At 41.5% G+C, this 12272-nt stretch overlaps 1 protein-coding gene across 3 annotated transcripts in view; it reads right to left on the bottom strand.

The window, feature by feature from the left end:
• Window positions 1-12272, bottom strand: part of CFAP57 (cilia and flagella associated protein 57) — a 136528-nt gene that overhangs the window by 1497 nt on the left and 122759 nt on the right. For 2 of the 3 annotated variants that reach the window (XM_045028830.1, XM_045028832.1), the window contains exons 19-22: window positions 8001-8117; window positions 6557-6691; window positions 6328-6471; window positions 15-147 (exon numbers count right to left, since the gene is read on the bottom strand). In XM_045028830.1, coding sequence (XP_044884765.1) covers window positions 15-147; window positions 6328-6471; window positions 6557-6691; window positions 8001-8117 — 529 coding nt within the window. The remainder of the gene's footprint in view (window positions 1-14; window positions 148-6327; window positions 6472-6556; window positions 6692-8000; window positions 8118-12272) is intronic. The other variant, XM_045028833.1, reaches the window with a different exon arrangement.

The following is a 12272-nucleotide window of genomic DNA, read 5'->3' as shown; positions in this document are numbered from 1 at the left end:
ACTGTAATAATCACCTGTGTCTGGGATCCCTTGCTTCTTGTTTTTTCTGTTTAGTCCTAGTGCTGCCTGGAGATCATGCACGTGGGTGCGGGTCACCTTCAGTTCCCTCCGCAATTCATTAATTTCCTTAATCAGGCTCACATTTTCCTGTAGCAACAATATGCTCAGATTTTCAATTGACATATCTGTATCACAGTATCACTGTGAGAAAGGGCACTAGGTACCATCTGACTAGGATGACCAGATGTCCTGATTTTATGGAGACAGTCCCAATAGTTGGGGCTTTGTCTTATATAGACACCTATACCCCGCCAACCCTCTGTCCCAATTTTTCACACTTGCTATCTGGTCACCCTACATCTGGGTCAACAGGAGGTAGCACCATACCCATGGGGGAAAAAATATTGGGTATCATATGGGTCAGAGCTGTAAGTGAAACATAGAGCTTGCTATACTGGATCAGACCTGAGAGTCATCTAATTTAGAAGTCTCTCTCAGTCAGTAGGTGGTACCAGATGCTTCAGGGAAAGGCACAAAAACCCTTGCAATAGGCAGGTATGAGATAATTTGCCCCCACACATTAGGGCTCATCTGGATCCCCAATAGTTAGAGATTGGTTTAGGTCCTGAAGCATGAAATCTTTGTTATAAAAATAATTCTGAATATTCTTGTTATTCATGTAAATGTCTGATTCCTTTTTGAATTTTGCTAAGTTCTTGGCCTCAGCAACTTCCTGTGGCAGTCAGTACCAGTCTAATTACACATTCTATGAAAATGTATTTCCTTTTATCAGTTTTGTATTGGCCATCTTTTGTAGTTTCAATAAATGTCTTCCTGTTGTGTTACAGAACAAGGAGAACTGTAGTTCTTGATCTACCTCCTCTAGATTGCGCATTACTTTATATACTGCTGTGGCTCCTGTTATTCCTCTCCTAAGATCATTCAAGCCCCATCTTTTCAATCTCTTCTGGTATGAATTTTCTATGCCCTTCATCATTCTTATCACCCTTCTCTGAACCATGTCTAATTCTGCAATATTTTTTTTGAGATGGGGTGACAGTCCTGCACATAGTATATAGATTAGGCTGCATCACTGGTTTATATAAAGGCATTATAATATTATCTGTACTATTCACCACTGCATTCCTTATGCATCAACATGTGGAACTCTTTGCCAGAGGATGTTGTGAAGGCCAAGACTATAATAGGGTTCAAAAAAGAACTAGATGAATTCATGGAGGATAAGTCCATCAGTGGCTATTAGCTAGGATGGGCAGGGTTGGTGTCCCTAACCTCTGTTTGCCAGAAGTTGGGAATGGGCAACAGGGGATGGATCACTTGATGATTCCCTGTTCTGTTCATTCCCTCTGGGGCACCTGGCACTGGCCACTGTTGGAAGACAGGAGATTGGGCTAGATGGACCTTTGGTCTGACCCAGTATAGCTGTTCTTATGTTTTTATCCTAACATTTGTTTTGCTTTTTTTGACCACGGCCGAACATTGAGCAGAGGTCTCCATTGAGCAACTACAGTGGTCCAGAGCCTTTTCTGAAGTTGATACAGTTAATTTAGAACCATGTCCCGTGTATGAAAAAATCATTTTTCCCCAGCAATGTACATTATTTTGCATTTATGAACAATGAATTTCATTTGCCATTGTGTTGCCCACTCACCTATCTTATTTAGGTTTCTCTAATGTTCCTCATAGTTCTCTCTGATCTTGACTAACTAAATTAGCCTTCTAGAATCTGGAAATTTTGCTATCTCATCACTCACTCCACCTTTCAAACTCATTAATAAATATATTTAACACAGGACCTCATATAGAAGCTTGAGACACCTGGTGTTAACCTTTTGCCATGATGAAAATTGATAGATTATTTCTATTCTTTTGTTTCCTTCTCTTGGCCAGTTTTTGATCAATTACAATACTTTACCTCTTACCCTTCTGACTGCTTAGTTTCTTTAGTAGCCTCTTAGAAGGCATTCTGTCAAAGTCTATTTGAAAATGTAGATAAATGTCAGCTGGTTCTCCTTTATTCACTACTCTAGTGACACATTCAAAGGATTCAATAGCAACAGTACATGCCTGATGCTAGACAAGGATGGTAAAATTGTCAAGAATGATGCAAAAAAGGAGTAGTATTCAATAAACATTTCTATTCAGTATTCCCAAAGAAGCAGGATGATGTATTCATATCTTACATTGATAATGGAATACCTTTGGTTCCATCTCTAACTAGGGAAGATGTTAAAAAACAACTATTAAAGTTAAACATTTTTAAATCAGCAGGACTGGATAACTTGCACCCAAGATTATTTAAAGAATTGGCAAAGGAGCTCTATCAACCATTAGTGTTGATTTTAAACAAAACTTGGAACATTGGGGAAGTTCCAGAGAGGGGTTAAAAAGTTACCACATGCCAATCTTTAAAAAAAGAAAATGGCCCAAAGGTAACACCAGGCTGGTTAGCCTGACATGCATTCTGGGCAAAATCATGAAAAGGATGATCTGGGACACAATCAGGAAAGAATAAGGGTGGAGGCATAAACAAATCCAAGCAGTATGGCTGCATGGAGAACAGGTCACAGATTCATAGATTCCAAGGTCAGGAGGGAACATTGTGATAATCTAGTCTGACTTCCTGTACAGCACAGGCCAGAGAACTGTGCCAAAATAATCCCTAGAGCAGATCTTTTTGAAAAACATCAAATCTTGACCTAAAAATTTTCAGTAATGGAGAATCCACCATGACCTTTGGTAAGTTGGTTCAGTGGTTAATTACCCTCACTGTTAAAATTTACACCTTATTTCCTGTCTGAATTTGGCTAGCTTCAATTTCAAGTCATTGGATTGTGTTATACCTTTCTCTGCTAGACTGAAGAGCCCATGGGTAAATATTTGTTCCCCATGTAGATGTTCATAGATTGTAATCAAGTCAGCCCTTAACTTTCTCTTTGATTCTATCTCCCTCACCTCTCCCCTCAGTGATTGTGAGCAAAACTTAGCATTTGATCTAGACTCTAAGTCTAATGGATAGTGCTTAGTAAACATCTGAACTGAACTCCATGTCGCTGCTATACAAATCTCCACTAGAGGAATGTGTTTAGTAAAAACCATTGAGAATGCCTTTGCTGTAGAAGAGTGTACTCTAACTGCTTCAGGAAGTGGGATAGTCATTAGTTTATACACTTCTTTAATATAGAGTCTCACTCATTTAAACAGAGTTTGAACAATAACAGCTCAGCCTTTGTTTCTTTCCTTGTAAGAGATAAACTTCTTGAGTGATTGTCTGAAATGATTAGTTCTGTCCAAATAGCATGCTAAAACCCTTCTGGCATCTAATATATGCAGTTTAGCCTCGCCCACATAGGTATGAAGTTTGACAAAAAACACCAATAAATTAATCAATTAATATAAAAATCAGATACCACCATACGCAAAAGCCTCGGGTGAGTATGCAATGTTACTTTGTCTTTATGAAGAACAGTAAAAGGTGGCGTTGCCATTAACACATGTAACTTGCTTATTCATCTTGCTGAGGCACTATTAAAGGAAGCTTTTATAATACGCAAATGGAAAAATGTGCAATCCTCTATGAGTTCAAATGGGTGTTGCATCCATTGTATAAAAACTAAATTAGATCCCAAGAAGCTACAGGGTCTCTCACCAGTGGATACAGATTATTTAGGACCTTTTAAGAATTTCTTAACTATAACATGAACAAACACCAATTTATTGTCTACAGGAACAGAGTATGCTCAAGTTACAGACAGATGGACCTTAAGAGAGGGCAGCAAGTGACCCTTCCTCTTGGGATATAATAAATATTCTAGGATATAGTTATTAGCTTCTATATAAGAATCTACATTACTGATATTAATCCATAATAAAGTTGTTTTCTATTTATGAGCAAAACATTCGTACATTCTTGAATTAACCAACACATTTTGCACTCCTAATGAAAAAGATGGCTCAAAAAGTCAAAACGCCTGTAATTGCTGGGATCACCTTTGGAGCCCTTTTTAAAAATTGGTGTCACATTAGCTATCCTCCAACCATTTGGTACAGAAGCTGATTTAAATGATAGGTTACAGACTACAGTTAGTAGTTCTGCAATTTCACATTTGAATTCCTTCAGAACTCTTGGGTGCATAACATCTGGTCCTGGTGACTTATTACTGTTTAGTTTATCAATTTGTTCCAAAACTTCAATGACACCTCAATCTGGGACAGTTTCTCAGATTTGTCACCTAAAAAGAATGGCTCAGGTTTCGGAATCTCTCTCACATCCTCAGCCGTGAAGAGCGATGCAAAGAATTCATTTAATTTCTCTGCAATGGCCTTAGTCTTTGAGTGCTCCTTTAGCATCTCGCTCATCCAGCGGCCCCACTGGTTGTTTAGCAGACTTCATGTAGTTAAAAACAATTTTTCTATTACTTTTTGAGTCTTTGGCTAGCTGTTCTTCAAATTCTTTTTTGGCCTTCCTAATTACATTTTTACATTTCATTTGCCAGAGTTTATGCTCCTTTCTATTTTCCACACCAGGATTTAACTTCCACTTTTTAAAGGATGCCTTTTTGCCTCTCATTGTTTCCTTTACTTTGTTGTTTAGCCACAGTGGCACTTTTTTGGTTCTCTATGTTTTTTAATTTGGGGCATAAATTTAAGTTGAGCCTCTATTATGATGTCTTTAAAAAGTTTCCAGGGATTTCACGTTTGGTGCTGTACCTTTTAATTTCTGTTTAACTAAGTTCCTCATTTTTGTGTTGCCCCCCTTTCTGAAATTAAATGCTACAATGTTGGGCTGCTGTGGTGTTTTCCCCGCCACAGGGATGTTAAATTTAATTATATTATGGAGTTGCAGCTAGCAAGAGATGTTAAGATTAACAAGAAGGGTTTCTTCAGGTATGTTAGCAACAAGAAGAAAGTCAAGGAAAGTGTGGGCCCCTTACTGAATGAGGGAAGCAACTTAGTGACAGAGGATGTGGAAAAAGCTAATGTACTCAGGGAGCTGTATAATTTGGATGGCCTCAGTAAGAGGGGGGATCAGTCTCCTTGGGGACTGACTGGCTAGAGTAGTTAGGAAGGGGTTAAACTAATAACAAAAGGGTTGGGTAAAAAGAGAGATGATATGAGAACTCAGCACAAAAGCAAGATATTGAGAACAAAATTAATCAAGAAGCCAAGGACATGAAGAGAAGAAATTCTTGAAGGGTTAAAGCTGGCAGCCTTTGGCAAGGCAGCCTGCGTACTCAGGGCCCACAGCCCATACACAGAGAACAAGAAACAAACAAACAGTCAACCAAACTATGAGCAGACAGGCCAAACATACCATTCACCAAGTCCCATTACCATTCAACATAGAGTCTGCAGCTATTCCCTCCAAAACTCTCCTTTTAGCCACCTCTATTTGCCTGCAGGCTATTTTGCCTCTCCTTCACTTGTGTCATGAACACAGAGCATACTGAGCATTTTGACGGAGAATGACCTCTTCCCAAACACGGAAGATATCAAGTATGAGTATCGCCTGCCAGGAACCCGATGGACAGGAAACCTATTTCTAAAAGCCAAGCTTCTTAGTCTTCATTTCTGTCATCCTGGTACTAAAGGAACTTATCTAAAACTATTCAGAACTACTTAAATTTTAACCTAACTATGCCTGAATTAACTACAGTAAAACTAATCTAACTAAGCTCTTGAAGTACAGATCCAGGACAATCCCAGAGTAGTTCCTAATCCATCAGCTGGTCATGGCTGGAAGGAATTGAGGTGAGGAACTGAGGAACACCCTTTTATACCCCTCAGCCTCACAATCTTCACAATCACTGAGGGGAGGAGCAAGGAAGGCGCTTGAGGGCTCTAGTGGGCACTGTTAGTTAACTCTAGTTAAGATTCCATCATCTAGGCTGCACCAGTGGGAGCATCCCATGAGTGGGACTATGCAGAGGATACCTGAAGAAGAATTTCATTATACAAATAAAACCCTGATATTCACTTACAGTGGAGACCCCTTCCTCCTGCAATTTACCCTGTGAAAGTGTAAACTTTCACACAGAGACTGGAAATAGCAACTGTTCCAGCCATCTCTTCCCTTACAGATCCCACTTTGAGAAAACACGGCACTTTTAAACACTTTCTCTTCAGCAACTTAGAAAACTTCCAGAGTTCCAATGTAAGTGGAACTCTGGGAGGGTATCAAACAGAAATCTTCTCAGACTCCTGAGAATGTACTGCAGCAAGGAAGCCTGAGAAAGAGGAATTCTCTTGTGTGCAGCTTCTCTCTCCAACTGCCCCTGCCAGGAGCAAAGAAAATGGGCCACGTACCTGCATGATGCGCACATTATCAGCTCGGTGGATCTCACTTTCCTTCACAACCTTCTTCTTCAGTGTTGCCAGATTCCTCTCAAGATGCTCTCTCTGCCGGGTGTACTCCTGCTGCAGATCTGTGTCAACCCCCACAATTTCCACCTGATGAGAGACAATAAACAGGCTCAGAAGGTGTGACACCAGAGATGCGCTCATCTACCATGGAGAGGAAAGAGCCCCAACTCACCATGTCTGCCTGCTGCACGTATTTGTCGTAGAGTTCCCGGATCCCCTCCTTCAGTTTTTTGGGCTCCTGGATGAAGCCCACGCAGTTATGAAGATCTGTTTTAAACCGCTTGACAAGAGCTTCCATGTCTCGCTCCTGCAAGAATTATACATGAACAGCCACTCAGAGCACACTGTCATGCATGAGGACCTCCTGGAAGCTGAAGTTGAATTATTGAGAATCCTCATGTGTTATTTATATTTTTTGTTTTTAAGAATGTGCCATCTGGACATCTCCCAGTTGGACAGAGAACTTCTTGGCCTTTGAGTGCTGTCAGACTTAAGACAGTAACAAATCTTGCCAATAACTAACATCCCTCCTCACCCTATAAAAATTGCATTATTACTTGTACTGCACTAGTGCTTGGAGGCCCCATTCAGGTTAAGGATCCTGTTATCATGGACACTTCAAAAACACAGTTCCTGCCCAAAGAGCTTACAATCTTACTAGAAACAAGAGGCAACAAGTAAATGTAACAGGTGATAGGACAGAAGGTAATAATTGGAGATATACCAATCTCCTAGACCTGGAAGGGACCTTGAAAGGTCATTGAGTCCAGCCCCCTGCCTTCACGAGCAGGACCAATTTTTGCCCCAGATTCCTAAGTGGCCCCCTCAAGGATTGAAATCACAACCCTGGGTTTAGCAGGCCAATGCTCAAACCACTGAGCTATCCCTACCCCCCAAAAAACAGGTGCAGATGGTAGCTATGTGCTCAACTTGATGGCTTCATATCAACACCCTCTCTTCATTCTCCCTGGCACAACATTTCTTATTTGCTCACTCTGTACCCTGCCTGCTTCCCCAATCCTATCCTTGGCTACTAAATTCCTTCATGCCCACTTTCAAACCTTGCTCCTTCCTCTCTGACCTTTCATACACCTCTGATGTGGTTCCTTCAACTGTAAGTATGCCCTGATATCCATGCACAAGCCCCCCCTTTACCTTTCCTGACTAATTACTGCATGTCATTGCAGAGGTCCAGCACAGATGGTACTCTTGGGAGGGAACAGGTTGCTGAGGCCACATATTCCCAAACTCTCTGCCTTGGGTGTGGCAGAGAGGTTCACTTAGCCCTCTCCCCAACTACTCTGTGAATCCTCAGTGAATACACAGACCTTGCAGCATATCCAGGAGGACAGTGCACACAGGCTCTGTTAGACCAAATGGCTGGCACTTTGGTACTATCTACTTCTCTATAATATCCAACTCTCACACAAGCCTTCATACTTGGAAAGCTCTTGTCTCTGATCCCTCCTGCCACAGCCTCTCTTCCCCTTCACTTCTGCATAGTACCCAAGAAGGGAAACTCTGTCCTCAAAGCCACACATCCATACTGTCCATGTTCCTGACAGCTTGCATTTTGTATGACTTCAGATCTCTGCCATCAAGATTGTGCCCCATACCTTCTGCTGCTCCTTGTGCATCTCACGGTCAGTGGCCTTTAGCTTCTGTCGCAGCTCTGTGATGTTCAGTTCCAGCTGCATGTTCTGCTTGTGGAAACGTTCCAGTTCTCCCTCCATCTGCAAGGAAGCAAAAGAAGGGGATTGGGACTGTGAAAGAGAGACATGAGTGATGGAATAACATAGATTACAAAGTCAAAGGGACCTAATACACAGGCCATAGAACTTCCCCAAAATAATTCCTACAGTATATCTTTTAGACAAACATCCAATCTTGATTTTAAAATTGTCAGTGATGGATAATCTATCACAACTCTTGGTAAATTATTGCAATGGTTAATTACCGTCACTGTCAAAAATGAAAGCCTTATTTCCAGTCTGAATTTGCCTAGCTTCAATTTCCAGCCATTGGATTGTGTTAGACCTTTCTCTGCCAGATTGAAGAGCCCATTTGTTGCCTCATGGAGATATTTTAGACTAATCAAATCAGCCCTTAACCTTCTCTTTGTTAAATTAAATAGATTGAGCATTAGAAGGCAGGTTTTCTAATCCTTTAATCATTCTGGTGGCTCTTCTCTGAACCGTCTCCAATTTATCAACATCCTTCTTGAACTGTGGGCACCAGCACTGGCATTCCAGCAGCAGTTGTACCAGTGCCAAATATAGAGGTAAAACAACCTCTCTACTTCTATTCAAGATTCCCCTGTTTATGCATCCCAGTATCATATTAACTCTTTTGGCCAGAGCCTCACTCTGGGAGCTCATGTTCATCTGATTATCCACCATGATCTCCAAATCTTTTTCAGAGTCACTACTTTCTAGAACAGAGTTCCGCTCCTGTAAATATGGCCTACATTCTTTGTTTCCAGATATATACATTTACATTTAGCTGTATTAAACCTCACAGTGTTTGCGTGCGCCTAGATTATCAAGTGATCCAGGTAAGTCTGAATCAGTGATCTGTCCTCTTCATTATTCAGCACTCCCTCAATTTTTGTGTCATCTGCAAACTTTATCAGTGATAATTTTATGTTTTCTTCCAGGTCATTAATTAAAATGTTTAATAGCTTCGGCCAAGAACCAGATCCTGGACCCCACTGGAAACACACACACTCTAGACTATTCCCCATTACAATTACATTTTGAGAGCTATCAGATATCAGATTTTAATCCATTAATTTAACATGTTAATTTTATATTGTTTTAGTTTTTTAAATGAAATTAACATGTCACACATTACCCTGACAGTTAGGTAGTTAGCTATCCTCAAGTTTAAAGGATATGAAGAAAATAATTTTCTTCCCAAATAATCTAATGTTTTCCCTCTTTGTCACTGGGGATAGAATGTAAATAGCCTGTTCTTGATCACTGCAGCTATTACCACAGAATTAGTGGGAGAAGGTAGGTGAAAAAATAAAAACAAAAAACATTATCAGATCCTGTATGAGGGGTTAACTGTTTTTTTAACAATTGGTTGACAGGAAGTCAGAGTATACCATACTGATTTTGCTGGCTGCCAGTGTCTCTCCAGAATGGGCAGAGAAACTTTGTAGAGGTATTTCCAAGGATTTAAAAGACAAGATGAGACATTTCCACCAGTGAAACAGAGGGTAATTTTAAAGTAGAAACCCTTCTGCTGACTAGCTCAGAAAGTGAGGAAGCTGAAGTACTCCCACATTTTCATCTGGAGAGTTCCTGGTCCTAATGCAAAATCTTGATTTCTAGAGGTGTATCACCTTCCTCTGCTTCATCATATAAGATATCTTGGATCAGCACGGGGGACTTATCACTTGGTATCGGATCTGAGTGTCCCAGATCTAAAGAAACATAATTGCATCAATGCAGAGCCCAGGTCGTACCTCTTGAAGGAGCTTGATATGGAAATCCTGGAGTTGGACAGTATGGCCAAGGCATCAGTGGAGGCCCTTGCCACTCCTACCAACTTGCCCAGTCTGGTATAATATTATAGTTAGAAGGATGCATGAATTTATGAGAGTCTGATTTAAAAAACCACCCCTCAATATTGAGGCTCTGGAAAAAAAACAGTTGGATCACTCTCTTCCTCTTAATCTAGATCTGAGCCCAAATCTGATAAGAAAATAATTGGGGATACCACTCAGGTAGAGATCCACAACAGCAACAGAGGTGATAGAGTTCTCTGAGATGACTGTTGCATTCTGATGCACCCTAGAACAGAAATCCCTCGATGAAAAAATGAAGTCACGCAAGTAGATTGTCAGTCAAAACATGTAATAACCATAAACTGGTTATGTCAGCAACAGCCTGAACAAAATATAACAACAGTCAGAACAAGAGATATGTAGCAGTAGGCCTTGACTAGCTCCCCGCCCCGCAAAGGAAACAGGGACAGGAACACCAAGTTCAGGGAGCAGGAACCAGGCAACAAAAGAGGAACAAGAACGAGGAAGATCACACGATCACACACACACACACACACACACACTCTTTCTTTTCCTTCTCCCCAAAAATTCAGTGGTACCTAGCAATGTTCCCTCTAATTTTTCCCATCCATGTGTGGAATTAATTTTGTTATGTGCACCAAATTAACGAGGTAATGTGCGGATGTATGCCACCAATATAAACAAAAAATAGATAATATATATATTTTTAAAAATTTACCATAGGGATAATTACTTCAGCCAGCAGAGGTTAGGCATTTTAGACCTCACTACTCAAAGAATTCAATTTAAGCGTAAGAGACAAATAAAAATTATGAAATCCATAGACCAGTCAAAAAACTCAAACAACAGCACTTTGAAAGAAGACAATTACAGAGTATATGTGCATTGCAGGAAGTATCAAGAAGTAACACTACCACCACAAGTATGTGTTGGGAAGTTATTGTGAAAGACAGAGTGTGTGTATGTGTGTGTGTGTGTATGAGACACACAGTGTGTGTGTGTGTGACAAAGTGTATGTATGTGTGAGACACAGTGTGTGTGTGTGTGTGTGTGTGTGTGTGTGTGTGAGAGAGAGAGAGAGAGAGAGAGAGAGAGAGAGACACACACACACACATGTTGCCCCTTTAAGTACATTGCCTTTTTAAGTAGATTGGCACTCAAAGCAGATATACAGCGGCAGCCACCAACAAGCTCCCTCTGTCCCATTCCTGAGCCCTGTCGCATCTTTCCCCCCCTCCACCCCGCTCTGCAGAGATGGGATACAGGGGCAGGGGGGACAGGGGAAGGGGACACTCTGACATTGGTGCCCCCTTTGTCCCCACTATGCATAGCAAGCAGGAGGCTGCTGGGAGCAGCTCCAGTTCCCAGACAATGGGAGTGCGGAGCTGGTGCTTGGGGTGGGGGTCCCCCCCACCTAGGACCCGGACCAGCTGGCTGCTTCCACGATGCAGTGCAGTGCCAGCTAGGAGAGGTATGGACTAGCCTGCCTCAGTGATGCCGCCACCGGACCTTGAATGGCCCAGTCAGCAGTGCTGACCGGAGCTGCCAGGGTCCCTTTTTGACAGAGTGTTCCATCAAAAGCCGGACACCTGGTCACCCTACCACATGGCTGCACAGTTTAGAGTGAACTTAGGCTAGCCGAAAGCACCAGGTATCCAGGGACCTCTTATTTAGCTCAGGGGTAGTTACCGGTGCTGGGGTGCAATTTTCCCAACTGGCCACATGACATCATTGTAAGCAGAAAAATCATCCTCTTCTCCCTTTGTTCCCTTTTCAGAAGGCAGTATATCTTGCTGATTAGCAATGCATTCTCCTCGTGGTAAATGCACTTGCCATGCTCCCTGCATGGGTATGGAAAACACTTCCATATCCTCTCCTAACATATGCAGTTTGCATGGATACGCTTGTTGAAACTCACACATTCCCTAGTCACATCAGCTGGCTTCAATGATGGCAAAGGGATGGGATGAATATTTTCCAAAAGCCTAGACAACTTGGTCCTCAGAGGTCAGATGAAGAGCCAATAAAATGAGGTTTCTCCAATACTTTCATGAGCTTTGCTCCAACTATCATATAAAGCACAATTTAATGCAATAGGGAAGTGTGTATCTTGACATTCCTCCAGTAAATGAGCTACATACTTCTTCAGAGTGCCATGCAGTCTCTCCATTATGCAATTTCCTTGAAGATGGTACACAGCAGATTTATCAATACTTGTCAAAGCCTTCAAACTGTCTTGATACATAAGGTGTCCCATTGTCTGAAACAAGGCTCTCCGGTAGGCCAAACAGAGTGACTCAGATGGTTAGGCAAGAAATTAGCTCCTTTGCCATGCCTTGTGAAGTTACGAAGG

Source organism: Mauremys mutica, chromosome 8, assembly GCF_020497125.1.
Source record: "Mauremys mutica isolate MM-2020 ecotype Southern chromosome 8, ASM2049712v1, whole genome shotgun sequence".
NCBI lineage: Eukaryota > Metazoa > Chordata > Testudines > Geoemydidae > Mauremys > Mauremys mutica.
This window is presented reverse-complemented; position numbering and strand designations above follow the sequence as displayed.